The 25,581-nt window shown below is 50.4% G+C and overlaps 1 protein-coding gene across 6 annotated transcripts in view; it reads right to left on the bottom strand.

Annotated features, from left to right (window-relative positions):
• The window catches only part of LOC118899967 (F-actin-monooxygenase MICAL2), a 223,234-nt gene that overhangs the window by 60,587 nt on the left and 137,066 nt on the right, over positions 1–25,581 (bottom strand). For 3 of the 6 annotated variants that reach the window (XM_036862051.1, XM_036862052.1, XM_036862053.1), the window contains 5 exons: positions 24,499–24,587; positions 22,947–23,049; positions 8,695–8,875; positions 7,055–7,242; positions 2,023–2,097 (listed from right to left, as the gene is read on the bottom strand). In XM_036862051.1, the coding sequence (XP_036717946.1) occupies positions 2,023–2,097; positions 7,055–7,242; positions 8,695–8,875; positions 22,947–23,049; positions 24,499–24,587 (636 nt within the window). Of the gene's footprint in view, positions 1–2,022; positions 2,098–7,054; positions 7,243–8,694; positions 8,876–19,077; positions 19,295–20,297; positions 23,050–24,498; positions 24,588–25,581 lie in introns of those variants that run through there. The other 3 variants (XM_036862057.1, XM_036862058.1, XM_036862054.1) reach the window with 2 other exon arrangements.

Genomic DNA, 25,581 nt, shown 5'->3' with positions numbered 1-25,581 from the left:
CCCTTGATCCTAGAGGTCGTTCTGGTGAGTATGGTCAGCTGGGTGAGGGCGCTAAGGGCAGGCACGAAGCCCCCTCCATCCTCTTGCTTGGGGCTGGGGCCAGAGCCAGCCTTAACAGGGCAGTGAAGGAATAGAGGAGATGGTGTGCCCCAAGCGCTGCTCCCTCCCACAGGACCAGCCTTGCCCAGTGGGTTTCCTTTTGGGCAAAATGAAGATGACCAAAAAGATGGCTCTGAGGATTTTCACAAAGACTGGGATTCCAGGGTGCAGCTCCCCAGAATTTGGAGCTTAAGCAATACTCAAATCCTCCCAAAGTCTTGGAACGCCCTCTAGGGGCTGCAGCCTGCTCAGGCCTAACCCATGTTCTCTATTTGTTCCTGCACTGAGTTCAACTCGGTTCAGCCGGCTTGGTCCCTGGTTCTTTAGTCCGTTCATTCGTTCGTTCGTTCATTCACTCATTCATCCACTTATTCATTCATTCTGAAAGCAAGCAAGCAAGGACTGGGTGCCTCTTCTGCACCAGGCCCATGCTAGGCACTAAGCCCATAGAAATGATTCAAACTCAAGGCCTGCCCTCAAACCAGCTTTTACATGCACTTGAGAACCCACGCCTGATACTCCTGGGATAACTAAAGACACAGCTGAGAAACCACGCCGCTGGTTAGCAGTCGCCTCTCTCCTGTGCCTCCTCCAGCACCCACACCCTGCTGTGAGGGTCCCCCGCCAGACTCCCTGCTCTCACCCCAGATCAGGAACTTCTTGAGGGCGAGGCCGGGCCCCTCGCACTGGTGGCACTCAGTAAAGTCGGCTGGAAGCGCTGGATGGAATCTGCACCCAGATGGACCCATCCATAGAAGCACAATTCCCGTGACTGGGGAGGGCCCGAGGTGGGGAGTAAATGAGACGCGTGGGAAAGGCCTGGCCCAGGCCTTCGGTAAACGGTGATTCCCTCCTTCCCCTCGCCTTCGCTGCCTGGGACCCCCAAATGGTTCAAGAGTCATTTTAGGTTGTCCGCAGGTGCAGTGGCCGACTCAGGTGTGCCCTGGTCCTGTTCCAGAAGTGCCCATCGTCCCAGCCTGGCCCGAGTCAAAGGGGCCGCAGGTCTATGGGTTGCAGAGAATGACTCACTGGCCACAAGTCAGCGTTGACTCAGAAGGCGGGAGTCAACTAAATTAGCACGCTATTCCATCTCCAGTGTTTCTTTTAAGAAGCCTTCATCTAACCCCAGGTTTTCCTGGGTCCACCTCTCCTACAGCAAGGTCCGGAGAGGGAGCATGGGGGCAGGAGGAGGTGGAAGGCAGCGATGGACTTGGGATCAGATGCAGAGCCCCTGCCCCCTCTCAGGATTGGAGAGGGAATCTCTGCTCTGTAACTGGGGCAGCGCCAGGAACACGCTGGCCCTGGGACGCTGCGCAACCGGGCACGCGGTCACTGCGCCCCCTAGTGGGATCCCACTGCCTTGGCACCCGCCGCGGGCCCTGGTCCTCACCCACCTGCTCTTCCCTGGGATGCGGGACCACAACCTGCTAAGAAAAAGGAGCAGGGCAGTGTGTATTTGTGCGTTTGTGTATGTGCGTGTGTACGTGTGTGCGTGTGTGTGTGTCTTTGGATTCCTTCACTGCTTTGCCCACTACTGCACGAAGTCAAGCTGATGCCCCCAGCCCAACTCCAGTGTACTGAATCAAAACGTATAGAGCCCTCAGGCCTCAGTTTCCTCATCTGTGTTCCAAGAAGATTGGAGCGGATGGCTGCTCAGGTCCCTTTCAAGTGCAATTGTAGAGTTCTAAGGCCCTGTGACTCCAGAGTGGGGAGCTGGGGAGGCGGAAGAAAACGTAGCAAATCCCTTGGAAAGTGCTTCCTCTAGAGAGCAGCGGAAATAGTCAAACAGTACATTTCTTTCCTTGCCCCTCACATCCAGGAGGCCAGTTCAGAGAGGACATGTGAGGAGTGAGAACAGCTGCCCCTGGGAATTAACCAGACAGCTCCTGCCCCCTCCCACCCCCCAGGGAGCTCATGACTCACTCGACCGGAATTTTCTTCTCCCGCTCTGGCATTTGCTGGGAGTTGGAAACTGGAAGCTGTTGGCCCTCTGCAGAACTGTGGTGGGAAAAAGAAAGAGGGAGAGGAGATGGGGAGGGAGGAAGAGTCTGTTAAACGGGTAGGATAAACAGGGAGTTTTTTCTTATGGCCCAGTTACCAAAAGTTAGTAGACTAATGGTCATAATTGACTGAGCCCCTTCCTGTCCTCAGACGGAAACTCCCTGTCCCTATAACACACACGTCCAATTTCTCATTCATTCACTCATCAAATTGTTTTGAGACCCTGCTATGGGCCAGGTACTGCCCTCTTTCAGAAAATATCTCAAATTATGAGCCATCATTCTAACTCACCCATTGTTAATAAGCATGTGTGCATACATGTTTATATGCATACATGTATATACATATGTCCATATATACACAAGCATATACGGCACGTTCATTTTAAGCAGAGCAGGTCTTTGGAGCTGAAGTCTCACATCAACGCCCCAAATGTGTCATAGATGAACCAGAGCTGCTCTCACTGAAGCCTGGAAGCTGCAGAAAGCTCCACCTTCTCTCTACCTTACCCCCAGAGCCCCCAAAACCCTTTGGGAACCAGTTTTAACTGATCCCCTGGACACTCCATGGCCACAACCCCTCCTCTTGGCCTGCTTCTGATGGAAACACATTTGCAGGATGCCGTGGGCTGCGTTATGAAGACCCTTTGCCCAGCTGGCCCTTGAGAATCAGCTGAGCAAAATGAACATCACAGGCAGAAGAAATGGGTCTCAGCCATTTGGGGCCTACGAGTGGGCAGTGGGATGTAAATGTACCCTGTTCCCACACTGGGCCCTCAGACTTGGCCTCAGGCTCCAGGTCTCTGTGGTGGTTCCATCACGGCCAGAGAGAAAGACGGGGCAAGGCACACCTGAATGGCTCCCACACATGGGACCAGGAGGTGTGGAAGGAAAGGAAGCCCGCAGGACTGATGTGGGCGTGGAGAGAGGGTGGGGAAGCTTTGAACACAGCTGGCCCAGCCCGCCCTCTGTCTGCAGAAGTCCTAGATTCCACTCCCCGCCAGGGCCCATAGCTGCTGTCAGCTCTCACCAGCCAGGCTGTGGAGCACAGGCCTCTACCCGACCTGGGGGCTTCCTTTCCTCAGCAGGAGATCTTTCATCTCCATAGCTCCTTGGCTCCCCTCCCTCCCTTGTCAATTTGGAGAGCTTTGCTCCTGCTGTGTCTGGTCTGGTGGTTCCCCATCCCACAGGTCTGCTGTCATAATCAAGCTCATGGGTTTGAGGGGGAGAAGCCTATGTGGATAGGTGAGGGTGCCATCTCCCTGTCTCCCCACTGCAGAATGAACAGTCTATGTACAATGCAGAGCCACTTCTCCCTGACAAGTGCAGGTCATGGATGTTTTACATAAGGAACAAGCACAGCTGATTCCTGCAGACCAGAGTTAACCTCTTCATCACCTAATGGAGAAATTACTCAAGAAACACAGAAGAGTGCCAAAAGCTCTTATTGCTTCTCCTTGGCTCTTAACTTTGTGGAATGGGACCTATTAGAAATGGTTAAAATTCACGAGAGGTTTTCCATCACTGGTGTTTATAGGGCATCCAAGCACACATTTTTACCACAATAGGAATAGAGTGGGTAGTCATGATTTGATCCAGTAATTTTGAGCAGAGTAAAGCAGGGCTGTTCCCTTCTTTTTAGTTTATAGTATATTTATTTAATGTGTTTATATTTATTTTAAGGGACTACTTTTGGAGATCTTAGTGTATGACCCTCTGCAAAAGGAGTAAGAGGGTAAGTATTGTGACATAGGGTGCTGATGACATCATTTTATTGTCACACACTAACAATAAATGTCCTCCGTAGGCCATTGGACCATCCTGTTATCAAATTATTGCCAGAAAAAAAAAAGGATAAATACCGATTTTTCTAAATCAGAATAATCTGAGGGCAGATTTCTCTCCTAACTGTAACTGGTTTATGTCCAAGAACCCAGTGCACGAGACCAATTCGTTCAGTTGTTTAGGCGTGCATTTTATGACTAATGCATCCAAGCAGGCCTCTAGGAAGCTGCTCTTCTGCGATTCCCAAAGCGCAGGACGTGGCCCTCCTGCCTGGAGGCATCTGGGATGCTTCCATAAACGCAGATACTGGTCCCCACTCTAGACCCAAGGCATCTGAATCTCTGAAGGAGGGAAACTAGGAATCTGCCTCTTAAGCAGGATTTTTAGGAACCACTAAACTAGGTGTTTTAGGGGAGCATTACTGAGCATTTTCTATGGCCTCTATTACACAGGGCTCAGTTTCTGTTTTAAACCATCATGGTGGGCATGCTCTATGCTAAAGAACTTTGAGGAGGGGATAGGTTCCTTGATGAGCTGCGGCAGTCCCAGAGTCTTTTCAAAGGTGGTAAAACATATATAATATAAAAATCACCATTTTAACCACCTTTAAGTATAGAGTTGAATGGCATTAAGTACATTCACGTTGTTGTGCAAACATTAATTCCATCCATCTCCGGAACTTTTTCTTCATCCCACTGAAACTCTGTCCCCATTAAACAATAATCCCCATCCACCCTCTTCCCCCAGCCCCTAGTTACCACTTTTCTATACTTTCTGCTTCTGTGACTTTGACTATTCTGGGTGCCTCATAGAAGTGGGATCATACAATACTTGTCCTGGCTTAAGTTCACTTAGCATAATAACTTCAAGTTTCATCCATGTTGTAGCATGTGTCACAACTTCATTCCTTTTTAATGCTGAATAACATTCCATTGTGTGGATATAGCACAATTTGTTTATCCATTCACCTGTTGATGGACATTTGGGTCATTTTTCCTTTCGGCAATTGTGAAAAATGCTGTTATGAGCATGGTGTACAAACCAGGAATCTTTTTAAAGCAACATCCTGGTCTTTTTCGGCATGCCCTCGGCTAACCTCCGAGACATTTATCCAGGTGAAAATAGTGATTAACAAAGCTCCATGACACCCACAACATGATGTCAACCCTACATTATCTGGTAAAGTGATGGGACTCACCACAACCAGCAACACGAAACACAGAGCTTAGACTATGCCAGCGATTGTAACCTTACAGTGTGGTCTGCTTGGCAGTGATGGAAATCGTGATGGATAAAGACAAAACCAACAGAAGATTGCTTGAAAGTCGTGAGGTCTATTCACTTCTCTGTCTACTATGTTTCTTATTCTGGAATTAAACTGGACTGTCAAACAAAACGCTTTGGCCACACTGCCTTGATCTCTCCCCCTAACCCCATCCTCCTGGGAGAAGTGCTCTAGCTGAGTCATGTTTTGCTGTCATGCTCTCACCTGCCAGCAAAGGATGCTGCACGAAACAGCCTTGGGAAAACTATGGCTGCATTTTCTGCAGACCCCATTGTTCAAGACACGATCAAACACATCTCTCAATATCATCTATTTGACATGAGCTGGAAAATTTCCATAGGGTGAAGCATTAGGAAAAGTGGTACCGGCTCTGAGACCTGCTGCAAACCAATGTATTTTTTTCCTTGTGAACAGTCAGAAGTAATTGTCTGTTTCCATTTGAACTCTGGCTGCCAGAAAACTCAGAATCAAATTTATGATTCCACTAGAGCAACTGTTTAGGATCATGGTCTGCCTCTCTGAGGTCTATACCTCCTAAACTGGTTTTCCCTTTCATGTATATATCTTTAGGCTTTATCTTGAGGCATTATCTTTTATATATATAGACACACAATTTTGTTTTATGTCTTTCTTGTAAGTTGCCTAAAATCCTCTGACAACTGAGGAGAAAGGAGAACTGGAGGGAAGGGATGAAAGATGGGCAGCCTTCGTATCTATAAACGAGGAGGCTGGAGCCCAGGGTGATGGAGAGGCCAGCAGCACCCAAGACTCTGTCCACTGCCTGTGCTAAGCCTCTCTAGACAGCACCACAAATGGTACTTAGCAAATGTGTTTTAATGACAATTTGTCCTTTTTAAAAACAGCTCACATGAGAGGGTAAATCCAGAGTTTACAGGATTCTGGCCCCAGCCCTGGTCTTCCTTTGAAACCATCACCCGTAAGAACATTTCTAGGTTCATGTGGAAGTTCTGCTCTCGGCCACCAGAGGGAAGCGCAGGACAAGTAGAGCTGTGGCTTTCCCCAGGCAGCTAAGGCCATTGGTCCTGACGATGGCAAGTTGCTATTAGCCTGTTTCTTCCCACCCACAGGTCACTAGTTGCCCTTGACTAAATCAAAACATTCAGCTCAAGGCCCTTTATTAAAACAAGCTGGAATGCTAAAGACAACGACTTCTTTGGGTGTGGAGCACCCAGCACTGGGCCACACCACTTACTAAGCTGTGTGAGTCCTTGGGAAAACACTCAGTCCATTTGAACACCTGTAAAATGCGCTTCATGCTACTTACCTCACATGGTCATCCTGAGGATGAAATGGAGCCACGTACAGGGAAAGCCCTGGCCAATACAGGTACTCAGTGATAGGGCATTTGTTATAACGCATTCCACAAGCCTCAAGCACTGGTAGTGGCCCTGTGCTGCCCCCTGGTGGCCCGAGAGGAACTGTGCTACTCAGAGACGTGTGTGGTCCAACAGCAGCTGAGCCCACCTCCTTTTCCCTCACGGGCAATGGAATGCCAGAGGGGCCCTCAGGGGATATTCACAGAGGACGCTGCTCCAGGAAACAGGGTCCTGGGGCCCCCTTATCTCTGCCTGTGACACATAGCCAGCCAGCCCCCTCTGCCTCCTTCCCACTTGAGATTCCAAGGCTGCCCATGGAGAGGGAGGCTGGGCCTGGGTCCAGTCCCCTCACCCCCACTTGTACCCCGGCCCCCGAAGTTCCCAGTTCCACTGCCTCTGAGTCTGAGGGCCAGGCCTACTGTCACGTGGCCCTCCATGAGGAAAAACCGTCCATGGGGGTCCCTGTCCCCCCTCCCCCCTTCCATCCCCGTGTCCCAGGATCACGCAAGCCTGTCTGTCTGTCTCGCCCAGGCAGGCCCTCTGCTCACCATGCACAGCTTCAGGCTCCTCGGGGCCACGTGGAGAGATTGCTCTGGGCAGGGCCTCCCTCAGGGAGCTGTGCTGGGCAAGGGGCTTCAGGAGGGGTGAGGGTCGGGACTTCAGTCGCCGGGGTCTTTCGTCCCAGGGCTCTGCCCTGGAGGCCTCACTGCCACCACAGTCCGCCTCTTCGTCCGAGCTGGAAGGAGGAAGGAAAGAGCAGGTGAGCGAGGAGGCCTGCCATCCCGGCCGCACCGTGCCCTGCCCGTCGCTGCCCTCCAGCAGGCAAAGGGGTTCTAGGGCAAGGGCCGTGGGTTAGTTACCTCTATGCCTGGCACCCAGCCTCTGGCTTTGCTATGGGCTGACCTGTGCGCCCCCCCAATTCACATGAAGTCCTAATGCCTAGTACCTCAGAATGTGACTGCTTTGAGAAACAGGGTCTTTAAAGAGGTAATTAGATTAAAATAAGGTCATGAGGGTGGGCGCTAATCCATTCTGACTGGTGTCCTTACAATTTTCCTTACAAGGAAATTTAGACACAGGCATACGTAGAAGGAAAATGCCACATAAACGGGAAGACCGCCATCTACAAGCTGAGGAGAGGGGCCTGGAACAGAATCTTCCCTCATGGTCCTCAGAAGGAACCAACCCTGCTGACACCTTGATCTTGAACTTCCAGAACTGTGAGAAAATAAATCTCTGTTGTTTAAGCCACCCGTCTGTGGTTCTTCATGGCAGCCCTAGCACGTGAATGCAGGCAAGTTCAGATCAGAGCAGGTGAAAGAGGCCCAGAGATGTACAATGAAGTATTCATGTGAAGGCTGGTCCTCTCATCTTCACCGTCCCCGAGCAGGACTCCTAAGCTCTCTGGGGTAAAATGAGCTCATCATTAGGACCTGGGCCTAAAACATCAGGCATTTAAATACTGCTTGCTTCCCTTGGGAATAGATGAGGGAATGGAAAAGACTACAGAAAAGAATGGGTGGGGGGATAAATAACCATCAGGAATTCAGGTGGTGTGGGAGTGGAAGCAGGGTGTCCTAGGTAGTGGGGACAGCACAGCACAGTCCTGGGGTGGGGAAGCACAAAACCTATTGGCTAGTGACATTTTCATGAATATATATATATATTTTCTCTCTCTCTCTTTCTCTCTCTCTCTCTGTCCAGCATGCTTCTTTGTGTGAGGGCACTGCCCCTTGTCCATCTGCGGGCTTTGGTGGACCATCTGTCCATCGGCCTGCCCAAGCCTGCCAGTCACAACAGCAGCCCGGTCCAGTTCATCGATTAGCCCCAATGCAATGTGAGTAGTACCCGTTGGAGCCCAACCTTGCAATCTTGATATGCGGACATGAATCTATGGATGTAGGCTGAGGCCCCCAGCAGCCAAGAGTTCCACATATGGGCCTCTCCGTGGATGGTTGTAAATCCAACATATTCGCCTTTGTTACTTAAGCTTCTTTGGGTCTTTCTACACCCTTGACATGTTAATTCTTCGATCCTGACAACTCCCTATGGATTATCCCATCTTACAGATGGGGAAATGGAGGCACAGAGAGGTCATACTGCAAGTGAGTGGGGATAAGACCAGCTCCCGAATGCTGTCCCCTTGCCCAACCCATCCTGCCCCCATCCTGCAGCAGCAGGAACGTACCTGCTGTTGTCACTGGTGACCAGGACACGCACAGCCAGCACGTCCTGCCCAACCACTTCCTCCCCGGGGCTGATCCTCACTGAGGTCCACTCAGAGGGCAGGCGGGAGGCGGCTCCACCAGCCACATCCCCATGTTCGAGCTCCGGGACACTCTTGGGCTTCTTGGGGGAGGTTGGCTCATCTGTTGAGAGGAGAAGAGGGTCTAGAGAGATGGTGGGAATGGACCGCCCCATAGGGCGCCTGCCCTTCCTCCAGAGGCTTGGGTGGACACTCTAAGATGGACCTCATCCACCGTGCCATCACTGGATCCCCATCACTTAGCCCACCAGACACCCCAGCATTTAGAGCACATGACTTGTGTGCAGGGCACAAACGTACACACTGTCCGACTTAAGAGTAGAGGAGGGTCTGAAACGTCCATAGGTCCCACCCCAGGTCCACCAGCCTCTGCATTGCTGTTATCAGAATCACAATGTCCAATGTGTCGCTAAACCCAGTGGTAACTTCTCATTTCTCATCTTACTTGACACACCAGCAGCCTCTGACCCCGCTGATCACTCCTTCCTTCTAGAAACAGCTCTTCTCTCAGCTTCCAGGACAGCACAGCCTGGCTCCCTCCTCCCCACTGGCTACCTCCTTCTCTCTTTGTTTCTTTCACTGGTTGCCCCCGCCCCACGCCGTGACCTCTCAGCACTGGAAGGTCCCAGGACTGTCTTTGAACTTCTTCTCTTCTCATCTACACTCACGTCCTTGATGATCTCATCTGGTTTCAGCCTTAAATGACCCTAGACAACAATGACTCACACATGTCTCTCTCCAGCCTGGACATTCCCCTGAATCTAGATGCGTATACGCCACTGCTTACTTGGCATCTCCAGGTGGATGTCCCGTAGACACATCACACTCATGCCCATGGAATTCTCCATCTCTGCCTCTCCCCAAGCCTGCCTCCCGCATGGCCTTCCCATCTTGGTAAATGGCAACTTGGGCCTTCAGGTTGCTCCAGGCAACACTTCAGTGTTATCCTTGACTCCTTTTGTTCTTTCACTCTTCACTCAAGCTATCAGCAAATCCAGTTGGCTCTACCTTGAAAATACGTCAGGAATCCAGGCACCTGTCACCACCTCCTCTGCTGTCACCCTGGCCCCAGCCACCATCATCTCTTGTCTGGGTTACAGACACGGCCTCTACTGGTCTCCCTGCTTTCCCTCTGGCCATGCCCCACCCCTCAGTCTATTCTCAACACAGCTGCCGAGTGTCTGTTAACATGAAAGTCAGATCACGCCACCCCCTGTCACAATCCTCCAGGGCCCCTGTGACCTCATCTCCCAGTGCTGCCCCCGGCTCTCTGCTCCGACCACGTGACCCCTGTGCTGTCCCTCCGCACTCAGCACGCACCCCATCTCAGCCCCGGCTCAGAGGCTCTTGCCTCTTCCTTGGAGACGCTGCCCCCAGAGAGCAGGGCTCGCTCACCCACCTCCTTCAAACCTTTGGCCAACTGTTGCCTTCTCAAGGAGGTGACCCTGACCATCCTCCTCAAACTGCAACCCACACCCTCAGCGCTTTCCTTTCCTCTTTATTTTTATTCATAGCACATCGCACCTTCTAATAAACTATACACTTTTCCCATTTATTTTGTTTGTTATTTCTCTCCCATGCCTAGAATAAAAGCAGTGATTTTCGCCTCTTTCATTTCTTGCTAGAATGATGCCTGGTGAAGAGTAGATGCTCAATAATAAATACCTGTTAAATGAATCAATGAATCAATGAATGAATAAATCAGCAAGACAGGCAGCCCAAGTCCCAGATCCCTCTTGGCCACTAACTGGCTCCGCGACCCCCTCTCTGGTCACAGTGGGGTAGGAGTCCTTTCTCCTCTCTAAGGCTGACATTGCACTTGAACTTGGTTCCTCCTACACTGCCCCCCCCCCCCACTAAGGACCATTATCTCCTCTTCCCTGTGTCATTAATTCTTTGTCTACTGGACCTTTTCCATCAGTATTAACATATGCTGAAACCTCTCCGGTTTTAAGAAGACCATTTTTAATCCCAGTTCCCACCTCCCCCCACTCCCCAGCCAACTCTTCTTCCTCCTTCCCAGCCAATCTTCTGGGAAGAGTTTGCTGCACTCAATTTCTCCACTTCCTCACCTCCCATCACTCACTCCTCAATCCCCTATAATCCTGCCTATGCCTCCACTACCTGAACTGCCCCCCACAAAGTCCCTAGTGCCCTCCTTGTTGTTGCTAAATCCAATTCACAAGGCTTTGGGGTCCTCCTGCAGCTCTTGCCCTCTGAGCCCTCCCTGCTCCCAGGGACACTTACTCTCCCTGCCTAGCTGGCCGTTCCATCTCAGCCATCCCAACTTCTAGCCAACCCTTAAGTCCTGGGTTCTTCATGCTTCTACCTGGGCCCTCTCACTTTTTTCACCTCACACACTCTTTCTGGGAGATGTTATCTACTCTTTATTTATCATCTCAAGAAATTTTGATTTTTATGTGCAATGCCTCACACTTTAAAATACTGTACAGGTCCAACGAAACACGTCTACAACCAGATGCAGCCAGTGGTTTGCCAGTTTGCAAGCCCTGGTACAGTGCCTGCTTGCTGTGAGGACATGTATGCACCCTTTTGCATTGGTGTGGCTGTGGACGGAGGAGGAGCATCTGGGGAGCAGGTATTATAATTGGATGCTTGACTGTGTAGTTATAATAATAGCAGCAGCTTACTTTTATTGAGTACTTTTATCAAGGATTGTTTAAGTGTTTAACATGTAATAAGTCTATTGAATTTCACACGAGCTTCTAAGAAAAGTAGTATTATCCCCATTTTGCCGCGGAGAAAACAGGTGAACAGAGAGGTTAAGACACCAGCACTCGGTCGGACATTTCATCAAAGGACGGGGACCAGTCTGTGTGTCTGTGAGCACAACAAAGCCACAAACGGACAGCAATGCATCTGGCCATTCTTCTGGGAGTCTGGACTGGAATACGTCCCCAGTTCTTCACTTCCTCCCCATAACAGAGTTGTGGTTTGTCCTAGGACCTTGCATTCCTTCCCACTGGAGTAGATGGGGTGAGCTTCCCTGCTCAGTTGACAGGAGGCTTGGCCGTGAGACTTGCTTTGACCAGTGGAAATCAGTGGGTGTGACATGAGCAGCGGCTTTCAGTGGCCTTGCTGTTTGGCTAGTCCGCTCACACTCCTGCTCGTTGGCCATGAGAAGAGCTCGTCCCAGATGGTTGCTGCCCCTTCAGCGGCCTAGGTCCCCGACTGTGGGCACATGGAACAGATCTGGAGCCAACCTACGGTCTAGCCGATCCCATGAGAGCCCAGGTCACCCTTACACCTGCAGCCCGAAGCAGAGCCACTCAGCCAACCCATAGACACCATGAGCAAGAAAGATGATGTTACAAGCTACTAAGATTTGGGAGGCTTGCTACACAGAATTACTGTAGCAGAGACCCGGCTCTATACCTGGTTTATATCTGAGATTAGGTGTATGTGCCTGTGAGCTCTGTGCACAGATACTTATAGGGTCAACAGAAGCTACTGTGCCCTCCTCTGATCCAGGCTTGTGCTGGAGATTTGGAGCTAAACCAGCCATGGGTCTCCTTCTGCCTTCAAGGGTCTCTTTCTGCCCCACAGGGGAAAGAAGGTCTGTTCATAAATATCTGCATTAGAAGGTAGATCACAAAGAGTGAGGCCAAGACGAGGTGGGAGGGGAGGGAGATCTGACTTCCATGCAATAAAGACTTTGGGTAGAAGGCACCGTTTTAATGGGGCTTGAGGATGAGTAGGATTTGAACAGGGAAGGGAGAGGTGGCAGACCCCTGGGCACAAGAGCAAAGTGGGAAAGCACTGCCAACTGCATGGGAATGGAAAATAAGTCCATGCGACTGGAGGGCAAAAGGGTACAGAAAGTGGAAAACCAGTGGGAAACTGGCCAAACCAGTGGGAAATGATTGCTTTGACATCAAACCAGGAAGGGCCTTGAATGGCGAAATGGAGGGTAGGTTTTGCTCTGGGAGCGACCAGTGAAGGGCTGGAAGCTGGGGGTTGGCATTACCAGAATTGCCTCTCAGAAAGATGGCTCTGGTTGCAGAGTGGAAGGCAGACGGGAGGGCCCACAAGGAGGAGAGAGGGCGAACTTGAGGAGGCAGTTGTGATAACCGGAAAAGACCTATCAGCTGAGCACGCGCAGTGGAGAAGAGGGGAGAGGGAGCGGAGAGCAGCCTGGCCGGACGGGCAGCTGCAGGCAGTGGAGGTGAGCTGTGCAGCTCCACCGTATTCTCCTTAAGAGCACAGATAACTTCAGGCAAAGTCTAGGACAAAGAGCAGCCGGGCCTGGGGGAGGCGGCACAGGTGAGCACGCCTGGAGCCCTTACCTGCAGCTGGTCACAGACCCACGGCCCCTGTACCTCAGGGACCAGCCCAAACCCGCAAGGAACACCCCAGGTCTGCTTTCCTCCTTCCCCCTCTCTCCTAGAGAGTTTTGACTTTGCCAGCAGGGCTGAGGGACGGACCAGGGTAAGGGCTCAGCTGGCTCCCTGGGCTTCTGGAGGGGTGGGGATGTGGCTGCATGATGATCCCTCAGTGCAGCAGGGTCAGGGCCAGCGCCTCTGACAGTGGAGCCTGGATATCAGTGGAGGGGCGAGGGGCACCTGGAGGTGTAGACTTTGTGGAAAAGAAGCTGGTGCTTCCTCCGGTCACCACCTCGCCCAGGCAAAAAGCCCCCAAGGAGGACATGTTCCTCCCCTCCTTCTGCCCCCGCAAGGCCCAGGGCACGGGTTACTGCTGGGTCTCAGGTCCACTGCTGCCCCCCAGGAGGAAATTTCTCCACTCAGACTTCTACCTCCAGACACTGCCTTCCCCTGAGGATCCCTGGCCACATGCACAGACCCGTAGTGGTAGTTCTAGTGGTACTAGTACTAGTAACGGAAGTAATCTAAAGGCAATAACACAAGCAGCCCCAACTCGTCATCCAGGGCCCACGTGTCTCTAGCAGTTTGCACTCATCTTCTCTAACATCCCCCCATCCTGAAAGGACAGTATGATCGTCTTCATTGTGTGAGTGAGAGGACGTGGTGTCAGACAGTAACTCAGCCAGGGCCGCCCCGAGAGTGAGCCGCATCGGCCACCCCTGGACACAGAGCAGTGTGTCTGTGGGCAGCCGCAGGTAAGAGGCTTGGGCGTGCTCACCTGTGCCGCCTCGCCCAGGCCCCGCTGCTCTTTGTCCTAGACTTTGCCTGAAGTCATCTGTGCTCGTAGGGAGAATTCAGTGGGGCTGGGGGCTGCCCGGGGAGGAGGTGCATGGCGGCGGGGGTGAGAATGATCCAGCGCCTCCCAGGGCAGCTGCCCTGGCCTCCTGGAGGGAAGGAGGTCTGCTTAGAGCTGAGCATCTCAGTCTCCTCCCGTTGCTCCGGCCAGATGCCTGCTCCCTGGTGAAAGACGAGACTCCACAGGCAGAGCCAGGCAGTGTCCAGGGAAATGTCTGTCCTCGCACACCACCCCCAGCAGCCAAGTCCCAAGGCTCTTTCATGGCCAGGCCACTGCTGCAGTGTCAGCGTGAGGACCCTTGCCCCATTTCTGCTGGTGAACTTGTTCCTGTTTTCTCCCCAAGTCTGGAGACCCTTCCACTCTCCCCCAGAACCCAGGGAGACAACAAAACAACATGTTCTCCTATATACAGTTATTAAGCCCATTTTACAGATTAGGAAACCGGAAGCTCAGAGGTGTTATCTCACTTGTCCGAGGTCACACAGCTCCTAACTGCCAGAGCCACTTTTGCCTCTGGGCTTGGAAAAGCTCCCTCTGCTGTCTTGCCCACAGTTCTCTTGGAAGAAAAAAGTTTAACAAGAGCAATGGAACTAAGTTTATCAGTCAGGAAAATAGAACCCAAGCCAGGGAGTTCAACAGAGTAAAGTTAATATAGGAGACTAATAACGATGGTATTGGATGAGCTGGAAAGCCAAATGGGGAACGTGAGGCAACCCAGAGATGAGTAATGGCAGGAAGCCACTGGCTAGGGGGACACCGGAAGGAGCTGGTGCTATGAGTCCAGAGGCCAGGGCCATGCAGTAGGAGGCGGTACCACAAAAAAGACACAGCACTGCCCAGGATGCAGAGGGACAGGAGGAATACCGTGGCTTCTCCCTCGATTCCGCCCTCCACTCTCCCACTCGCGCGTCCTAACGGTCAAACTTAGTAGGAAACCAGTTCGCAAGGGAGCTTGGGAAATGTCTTTTGCAAGGGTTACACCTCTCTAATACAGAGCAGAGCAGGGGAAGGGCAGGGAGTGTATCTGAGAGCAAATAGGCAGATGTCCAGGATACTAAGCATAGTGCAGTCTCCTTGCCCTCTTTCAAGGTAGACTGTGATGAGTGAGGGGACACTGACAAGCCCTCAGCAGGATGGAGGAGGGACCTGGGAAGGGGTTTGTGTCAGGTGTTCCCTCCACCTAATTGCTCTAGGAGGGACATGTGTCTATCCAGTACCAAGGTCCTTTGCAGTGCATGTCCCTTTAAAAGATAAAAGCACAGGTGCCTAAAGACAGCACAGTTGCCATCCCGGGGCTTCTGAGAGTGTACTACTGGGAATGCCAGTTTCTAGGGGGTCTTCAGGTGATGAGTAAATTGATAGGTAGCCCTGGGCCTCAGGCCCGCCTGCCATACCGGGGCATGGCTGTCCTGCCCGGCTGCACTTACCAGGTGTCCCCACTGTATGCCTTTGGCTTTCACGCTAAGTGAGCTGGGGAGCTGCTGGAGTTTGGAGCAGAGGAGAGATCAGACTTAAGTTCTAACAAGATTCCTCTATAGCTGTTGTGTTGAAAACAGGTTGAATGGAGTAAGGAGAGCTCTCTAGAAGGAGAGCTTAGAGGAGGTCACCGGAATAACACAGGAAGAGATGACAGTGGTTGGGGCCAGGCGGTAGCATGGAGGTGGTGAGACGTGGACAGACTCTGGCTGTACTTAGAATTCACAGATGGACTGGACATGGGGCCAAGAAAAGAAGAGCCAAGAATGACTCCAGCCAAGGCTCTGAGCTGAGCAACAAGAAGAATGGAACTGCCGTGTCCAGAGACAGCAAATGCCAAGGGCAGTATCTGTCTCAGGGGAAGATCAGGAGTTGGGGGTGGACGTCCAAGTTGGAGACTCTCAGTAGACAGCTAAGTGGAGATGGTGAGCAGGCAGCCCGAGCCAGAGCTGGAGGAGGCTCCCGGGCTGAGACTCAGGCACTCACTACAGCAAAACTGAAGTGCTGCCAGCAGGTGGCAGGAGAGCAGGGGCTCAAGCTGGGGCCAGCGTGTCTAAAGGGAGATAACCAGTCACCTTCAAGAGAGCTGGGGGACCAGAAAACTAGAGAACAATAGATGTTGCCACTCCATGTGAATTGAGACCCATTTAGTCCCCAGCCAGAAGATGTCCCGTCAGACTCTGAGCCCCAGCTGACCTAGAATGCCTCCCTCAGGGCACTCGCTGCTGCACGAACCCAGGAAAGTGCTCCCTAGAACTCAGCAAGAGCTCTTGCTGGGCACGCTCAGCTCACTGACTCTGCCTTCCCCAAACCCTCTGCCAGAGGCATGGTTAGCCCCGTTCACAGAAGGGGCTCGCCCGGTGCCTCTGAGTCAATACGAAGTCCTGGGGCCAAAGCCGGTCTTCGGCCAAGGCCAGGGCCTTCCCCTGTGCCAAGGCTCTCCTGAGAGCAGCACCTGATTCCTGGCCTGGGCTCCTCAACAGTTGAAGATGCTGCTCTAGGTCACCTCTAGCATCAGTGAACTTTAGTGCCAGTGCCAACTCAAGGCTGCCACCAGGAGGTGACGAGCTAATGAGGGACCGCACAGAAAGTCTTTGGCCCTGTGGAAACAGTGGCCTTGGGGCAGTGAAAGTGGCAGTCGCTTCTTTCACTTATTTAAGGGATGAAAGAAAAAACTCTGAAAGTGAATGAGTTCTCAGAAATAGAGGAGAATGGCTCACCCCCACTCGCTTTGCTTGACCCCCTTACTCTACTCAATATTCAGGTTGCAGGGACTTTCTTTCTTTGGCTGGATTATTTCTGTAGGATCAGTTCCTGGGGTGTGATTACTGGGCCAAGAGGTCAGGATCCCTTTTATGGGTCATAATACTTGTTGCCATATTGCTTTCCAGAAAAGATGGTTCCCATTTAACTTTACACTTAATACTAGTGTTTAAGTTCATATTTTTTCTTACGATCTACTTCACTATTCCTTTACTTATTCAGTGGGTGCAGCATAATTAATTTACATTCCTTTGAAAGCCAAGTTAGAACATTTTTGGAAATGCTTGTTGTTTTAGTGTTTTCTTTTAAAATTTGCTTGAGTGTGAACTGTCCATGCATAGCCTTTGCCCATTTATTATTGGGTCTTTAATCAACAAATATCATGTGCAAGGCACCTGAGACCATCGCTTTGCGGGAACTTTCTAAATGCCACAGCAATGAACATCTTTGTCATCACATTGAATTCAGATTTTTCCCCAGTCTGACTGCCCGTTGAATATTTTCATTTTTATTTTTATGTTAAGTTTTTAAAATGTTTGTAAGTCAGATTTGTGCCATGTTTTTCCTCTGTAATTTTTTTCCATCAGAGGTTTTAAAGTTTAGAAAGTTACCACTCCATTATTTCACCAGTACTTAATTCTATTTAATACTTAATTCTATTATTTACATTTTTTATTTTAATTCTGCCATCCAGTGTTTTTGGATAAAGAATATTCTACCAAACACTTATGTAGAATGTAATATGCAAAACAAAAACTCCCCCCAAACAAACAAAAAACTCACTTCAAAGAGGTACGGGAAAGCCCACTTGAACAAAGTTAATTAGGCTTCTTTACTGGAGGACTCCTCAGACTTCAATATGCTAATGAATCTTGTGGATCGCCAAGATTTGGGAGGACTGCCATGATTAGTATAAAACGTTTCTCAGACTCTGTGACCATGGAACCCTTTTTTCACAAAGCACCTCTTGAAACTAGTGTTCCATTGTCACACTTTGGAAAATGTCGTTTTAACCCAACTTCAGATCAAAAATCAAAACCAAACTATAAGCTCCACGAGAATGAGGATTTTTGTCTGTTTCATTCCCTGCTATATTCCCAACATACAGTAGATGCTCAGTACATACTAGCTGAGCAAACAAATGTGTGCATGAACAAATAAACAAATAAGTGCATGCACAACTAAACAAAACAAATCAAGTCTAGTACAACACTGAGATACATGTAGTCCAAGATGCAGGGAGGGGCAGGAATTCTGTGTGGTTCACTGCTGCATCTCTAGGACCTAGAATATGCCTAGGGCATGGTAGGTATTCAACAAACACTTGAATAGATGAATGAATAAAGGAATGAGTCACTTGTCTAACCCAGCTCCTGACTTCAGTCCCTACCACCCTTCCTTTTAGGGAAGGGAACAAGTATCTCACTTGGGTAAGAGTACAGACACTTGGTCACGACCACAGGCAGCTCTGGAGGCAGTTCCAGGCACCAGCAACTGGGCTCAGAGGCCCAGGGCCTCAGAAGTGCCCCTTTAGAGATACAAGGGCCCTCATGAAGCTCACAGATGAGTTTTCATGCCAGCATCAGAAGCCCAGCCACATCCAGCATGGCAACGCGAGGTATCCCACCCTAGGGAGGCTGAGGACCAGATTTCTTTGACACTGTCCAGACTAGTTGAGTGAAACTTCAAATCCTTCCCTTAAAGACAAGTGGAATTGGGCCAGAGCCTGCCATGGTGCTGTCCTCAGACTGGCCCTGTGGGCAGAGCCTTGCAGCCTAAGACACTGAGTGACCTGAGCCTTTGGGGGCAAGGCGGGTCTCTTAGCATCACAGATGGCTCTGCATCTGGATGAGCACACCTGCCATGTTCACTGCCATCCTGAAACCAATGTCCAGTCCTTCCTCCTTACCTTTCACCCATCACTCAGCTAGACCAGCACAAAACTTTCAAGACCAACCTCTATCACATGGGAATCTAAGTTACAGTAAGGTTCCCAAGTAAAGCTCTCCTGCGGGTCCACTGCTTGGATGTGTGTGGGAAATGGGTGCAAGCAGCTGTTAATACAGCCTGTTCCTGACAGCTGAGGTGACTCTGACCTTCAGCCAGCTATGCCCAGCACCTACAGCAGAAAAGCACCATGAGTTTTCAAGGAAGAGCCCTCAAAGCCTGGCCCCGGAGCATGGGTGATATTTTCCAAATATTACCCCTGGGTAATATTTCCTCTCAGAGTACCCAGCACAGCCCCAGAGAGTCCCATGTCACCACAAGTGAAGGCCCGCCAGTTTAGGGAAGGCTGACCCCTTCAACCAACCCCTGTGTTTGAGGTTTGAGCAGCTTCCATGGCAAAGAAGAGAGGAAACAATGAGCTTTATAAAGAACCATATTTATTTTCATTTACAGCATCAAATACCATAAATAAAGCTAAACATTGTCCACCGTGTGCAAAATACAGGGTTCCATGTGGCACTGTAATGACTACCAAAGGTCACAAACATGCGTGGTGATGAGGTGGGGAGGCTAGCTAAGGAGGAGGCTGGAGGGAGGAGGGCACTCTTTGGTTGACATTCTAAAAAGGGGGGAGACTCTGCAAGAGAAGATAAGACAAGAACGGTGACTTGGTCCTGGCTAGGGTCTGCACCTACGAGGGAGCCATGCAGCGTGCGGGGCTGTGCAGACAGGCGAGGGTCAGCATGGCTCTGGGCCGCATGCAGGACGCACACCACCTGCAGCCCAAGACTGCGAGGACTGGCCTTCAGCAGCCCCACTGTACTTGGCGTGGTGTTTCTCTTTAAAAGCACTCTGAGTGTCCTGCCGCCCCAGCTAAAGAGTCGTGGGGGCACTGAAATGCGCTGCTCCAGACCTGGGGCCGAACTGAGTCATCTCTCAAAGGCATCCCTGGTCTGTGACAATGACTGCTCTGTATCATCTTGAAGCTTCTGTATCATCCAGGGCTTTATGAGCCCAGAGCGATCAGAAGAGCCACAGCAAAGCCCTTGGAGGTAAAGTATAGGCTGCAGTGGAGAAAGGATTTGCTAGGAAAACTGTGATTGTGTGTCCAAAATACAGAGTCTGGGTCAAGCTTGTGATGAAGCCTGGGAGTATTTTTTTTTTAAATCCTTCCGAAAAGAGTCACCTATGGTTTTCATCGATAACCTTTATATTAGAACCAACTGAAGAAGATGCTGGTATGCATGTGCTTTTTCAGAGGCTGAGAGATGAAAGAGTTCTTTTCAAAGGTGAAGCGCCCTCTCTATGGTACTGTCTCACATTCAGGGTTAACCCTCCCAGGAAGGTGAGGGGCTTTGTAAGTGCAAACCAGAAAACCATGCACGCAGGCCGCAGGGCGCAGAGGGGAGGCGGGGCAGGCACTTGGGGTGGACCGGGCAGCCGGCTCAGAGGGATGGAATCAGAAACGGCTTTCGAGCTGAACACCACTCCATGCTGTCCACCAACCATGCCACTGAATGAGCCCATTAGTATGCAAGACACTCGCAGTTAGCACAACCAAGGCCACGGCGGGGCATGGGGTACGGAAGCGGGTCAGGGGTTAGTACCACTCTCTGAAAATTGGCAAGAAAACCAGTCACCTCAGAGCAGAATTGTGTCAGCCAAGAAGTGGGTGTAGCACCGGAAGGCTGAAATGAACTGACGGCCACAGTGCAAGGTTGGAAAGAGAGAGACAGAAAAGAGAATTTAGTTGCGGGGAACAAGGCAACACGAGAAGGCACGGTTATTGAAAACGAGGCAACCATTAAAAAAAAGAGAAACTTCCCCAAACAAGTTACGGCTTGCTTAGGACAGATGAACCTTTCTGGCAGTGAGCAGCAACTTATCTGCAAGAGTGAATCCGTGCGATTGGCCGATGCTCCCGTCCTCCACAGCCCTGCACATCCTCTGCCCCGATTTTACTCTCGAGCCCCATGTTCATTCTTGAATATGTTGTGGAGGCTTAGAGACATCCGCCCCCAGGACCCACCTTTGTGTTTTGGTGCTGCCCCACCAGAAAGGTTCAAAGTCTCAGAACATACAAACATCTCAGGCTTCTGACAGGCACGCCCTGTCTCGCCAGAGTAATTCAAACCAGTCTCCTTATGGCCAAAAGTGACATTCTCAGAGATCCTAACTCTGGCTTCACGGAGCATCCCACAAAGCATCTCACCCTGCCCTGAGCTGATGGGAATAACAATGACACAGCTGTGCATGTGTTTATGTCGTGACTTTCAGAATCAAACATAAAATGAATCAAGGGCTCCTCCCACCATGCGGAACATTAAAATACCAGCAGAAATTTGGAAAAACACAATGCGAGTCATAGGACGAGAACAGTTCCAACAAGGACAGAGGCGCCAGTTCCCACGAACTTGGCCGCAGCCATGCCCCTGATTTGCCCAAGGACTTAGGGAAGTGTTTATAGAAATGCCTCCCCACTTCTTCCCACCCTAGAGAACTTGGCATCTCAAAGGCCTCAAGAGCTCTGGCTCCTAACCTACCGGGCTCCATCCTTATTTAACCTAGAGGATCTTTCTAGTATAACATGCAGAGAGCCGTCTCTGGCCCAGCCACTCTAGATACACTGAACACTGCAGAAGACCTTTCTCTATCAGCCATCTCCACTGTTCAGCCAGACTCAGCAGCCGTGCATGTCCAGGCAAGTGGAGTCGGGAGAGCTGAGGCCTCTTCCAGATGCCCAGAGAGAAGAATGCAGGTGGGCCCAAGGCCTGTTTTGCCCTTAATAGGGTGTATTTCTTTTGCATGAGTCAGTCATAGCGTCCACTCCCAGCCTCCCTTGACAGTCAAGACACAGGGGAGCTTCCCCCTGGAGGTCAGACGCATTCCTTTGCTAGGACAGCGTGAAAATAAATGGTTTCTGACTGTTTGACCAAATATGCATGGCAGCCGAGCGGCTAAGAAGCCAGGACATCTGCAAGCCATGCTCACGGGGCAGGCCACACTTCCCAGAAATAATACCTTGAGGTGCTAACAAATGCCCTCAGTCTCAAAGGACATTATGTGAAAGGGCAGTTTCTTCCCTCAGCCTCATGGTTGTGGACCCTGAGTGGCCTTGGCTCAGACTGCAGCCTGGGCTGGGGACCTCATAAGGAGGGCTTAAAATGCCACCAGCTGACATAACTCTTCAACACTGCATCAGTTTGATGGAGCTCCACGTGGTCAGGGGCCAATGGGCTTTCGCTGCCGTGCTCATTAGTGGGAAGGGAAATGTATATTTGTAGCAATCTGCTTGAAACCCTGTGGTTCTACATCATTTGGCTGTGATTTGGTATTGAGCAAGGAACCTTTACGCTACTATTTTACATCAAAACAAGTGAGCAAAACAGTCCTCCGCCCTCTGGGAGGACAGATAACAGGCGACTACACACTGCCATGTGCTTCTGTAGGTTTAATTCTCTTCTGTCCTTTCTATTTTTTTCTTCTAAAGTATTATGCTTTCATGTTGCAAACAATTGTCCCTTCTTGAAAAGTGGTATCCAGGCACATAAATCAAAAGGCACTGGTTTTGGTTTACATAGAAGCCCAAATCATTCATGTTGCAGGCGGCAGCTATTACAACTGACCACAACGTGGAAAGGGTTTGTAATACCAGTTATAAACGTCAAACCCGTGTCTAGAAAAACCGACGCTCATAGAAAAAGATGCTTTCTCTTGGCTTATTAAAAGTTAAAAATTGAAATGTAAACCTAGAAATATGGCTCGCTTTGGTATAAAAGTACAAAGGTATAAAAAAATATCCTTCATGTTGTGCTGGCCTGTGCACCGGGAGCAGACGTGCACCGCGACCAGGCCAGGTGCAGGTGGCCGACGGGAAACTCTTTGGCTTTGAACTAACTGGTTAAAGGGCGTGGGGCTCCCTGGCCAGTGCCTGAGCTGGCTGCACACGCTGCCATCTACACGGGAAATGTTACGGCACTCTGGGGCTGGGCTTCAGTGCAGCTTGGCCGGTAAGCATCTGAGCAGCCAGTCGCGGATGCCCTCGAGGGACTCCTCGGTCTCCCGGTACATGGAAGCCAGGACCTCGGAGAACACCCAGAGCAGGGGCAGCCCGAGGCTCAGGAGCTCATACGTGTAGCAGTAGTTGTAAGCATTGTCCCTGATATGCAGACTGGCGGCACGCAGGAGTCCCTGAATCCAGTTAAGCAGCCTCCGGGGAAGGTGAAGCAGGCCCCACGGCAGCCTGAGGGGCCAGCTTAGCACCTTCCTAAAGAAGGAATTGGGGATACCTGGGGGGCTGCCTTCCGGTGTGCCGATGGCGGCGGCAGCGCAAGAACTTTCCGCAGGAGGGTCTCGCCTAGAGGCTTCTTGCTCTTTCCACATCCCCTCCTCCTGAGAAAGACATCAAGGTGACGGCATTTAGTCCATGACGCTTAGAGAGGACGCCTCCAATGAAGCAGAGGAAGAGAGCCAGTACATAGAGAACGTGGCAGACCCTGCAATTTGCAACCAGCCCCCCTCCCCCAAATCTCAGCCCCCTGCACTGCTGAAGGGCAGGCTGAACATGGGCATGACTTTCCTGGGGGGCGGCAAACTGATCACAGGGGTCAGTTTTGCTTGGAGCCTTCAAAACATACAAGCCCTTTGACTCAGCAATCCCATTTCTCATGACTGATCCTAAGTAAACTATTTGAAATATGGAGAAAGATGTGGGTACAAAGACATTCACCGTAAAAATATTTATAAGGTAAAAATAGTAAACAACATAAATGTCCAACAATATAGGACACAAATAAATTATCAACCATCTTTTACAGGCATCAAAAGTTAGGCTCCAAAAGCATTTTTAATGTCATGGGAAACTGTTCTTAATATAGTGTTAGTGAAAAAAGATGACTATGAAACTGTAGACATGGGATTCCCACTGGGTTAGAACAAGCAGTTGACCCTTGAACAATGCAGGTGTGAACTGCATGGGTCCACTTAAATGCAGGTTTTTTTCAATAGTAAATACTACAGTTCCACCCGATCCACGGTTGGTTGAATCTACGGACGTGGAGGAACTGCCAATACGGAGGGCTGACTATCAGTTATATGTGGATTTTCGACCCTGTGGAGAGTCAGAGCCCCTGACCTCCACATTGTTCAAGGGTCAACTGTATTCATATAGGAAAAAAGTCTGCAAGGAAATGTTCCAAAATGTTAATTAGGATTTTCTCAGGATAGAGTGAGGATGGGTGATTTCACTTTCCTTCTTTATACACTTTTGTTGATTATATTTACCCGTTTTTCTATATTGAGCCTATATTACTTGTATAATGAGAAAAAAGCTGAAGTTGTGGGTCTTGCTGGAGGTGGGTGATTAATCAAGCCACAGGGAAGGTACGAGGGGGCCCTATCATAAGCCATCCACAAATTCAGCGGGCCAGTCACTTTGCTGACATCCAAGAGCCTGGGGAAAGGACTTGGAAACCACAGAGGGTTGGCTCTATACCAGGCATCCCTGCTAACAGTGCCCCTGTGGTCATGGGGGCCCCAGGCACTGGGGGCTACATGGCTTTTGCATGGCTAAGCATATAGCCCCATCCTTGGCACGTGGGAAAGCTCTTCTGGGCTTCTCATGAGAAGTAGCAGTCACTCCCCTAGGAGAGGTCATAGCCCAGAGGCCACCTGAACAGACTGAGGCAGAGGGACCCTTCATGCCAGGGAGTAGAGCCCTCTTCACCTGACTTTCAATCCCTCCAAAGCCAGAAACATCGGCTTAACTTGCAGGAACCCTTGAAAACCTTCTCCTATCAGGGGCCTTCCCTGTTTCACCACCACTTTCAAGACAAAACGTACTTCTCTTTGTTGCTTCAACTCTGCCCGTCTCTTCCGTTGCTGACTGTTGGTTTTACAGTGAATGAAATGAGGCTTGCAGAAAAACTTGCCTGTAAAGAGAGACACACAGACACACAGACACACAGACACACACACACACAGAGGTTTTTCTCCTGTAAAGCAGAACCACACAGCAGGACATGAGCCAAGTGCCTGCCACCATCTAGGTCAGACAACGCCGCTACTGAAAACAAGGCCAGGAAGGCGCAAACTTGGGAAACGGTTTCCATCACCTGCCTTAAGGAAATGGCACAGACACGGGGCAGGCTGCAGCAACAGGGGGTGCTCCTGGATGGGGCTGAAACCCTCAGATAATCCCCCAGGCCAAGTCCCTTCCCAAGGCAAGCTGCCAGGCCGCAAAATGGACCGCCCAGAATAGCAACTCTGTTTCTAGTTCCTCTTGCTTCTGGGACCCCTGGGGGTGGGAAAGGAGCAGAACAGGCTGTGGCAGTGTTGGAGAGAAAAACCCAGTGAGGCACACACTGGGCCACTGGCCACTGCCCGGGACTACTGGGTGCCTTCCAGAAAAGCCTTCTCTGCTCACTGTTACAATAGTGACAATAGTGATGGGAATAATGATAACAGTAGACAAATCTTGTGTAGGACTCAATATACCAGACACTATCCTAAATCCTTCCCGGGAATTAACCCAGCAACCCTCATAATGACCTTATGAGCTAAGTAGTATCATCCTCATTTTATAAATAAGGAAACTGAGGGACCAAGAGGTTAGGTAACAGGCCCAAGGTTATATGGCTAGAAGTGGCATAGTCTGGACTTGAACCCAGGCAGTTAGTTTGAGGGTATGGAATCACAAGCACTGTCATTATATGACCGTGCAAACATCAAGTGCTGGAAATTAGAAAATAATCCCTCATTCCAATGAGTGCAATTCTTTCATTGATGACTCCGGTAGGCCACTTATCAGAGGGCATGTTACGGTTACTGCCATTTTTACAATGCATACTTTATACATAATAACACGAATATGCCATCATTTACTGAACCCCTATTACATGTCAGGTGTGGTGTCGAGCACGTGAC

The sequence above is a fragment of the Balaenoptera musculus genome, chromosome 8, assembly GCF_009873245.2.
Source record: "Balaenoptera musculus isolate JJ_BM4_2016_0621 chromosome 8, mBalMus1.pri.v3, whole genome shotgun sequence".
In the NCBI taxonomy this organism is placed as follows: domain Eukaryota; kingdom Metazoa; phylum Chordata; class Mammalia; order Artiodactyla; family Balaenopteridae; genus Balaenoptera; species Balaenoptera musculus.
This window is presented reverse-complemented; position numbering and strand designations above follow the sequence as displayed.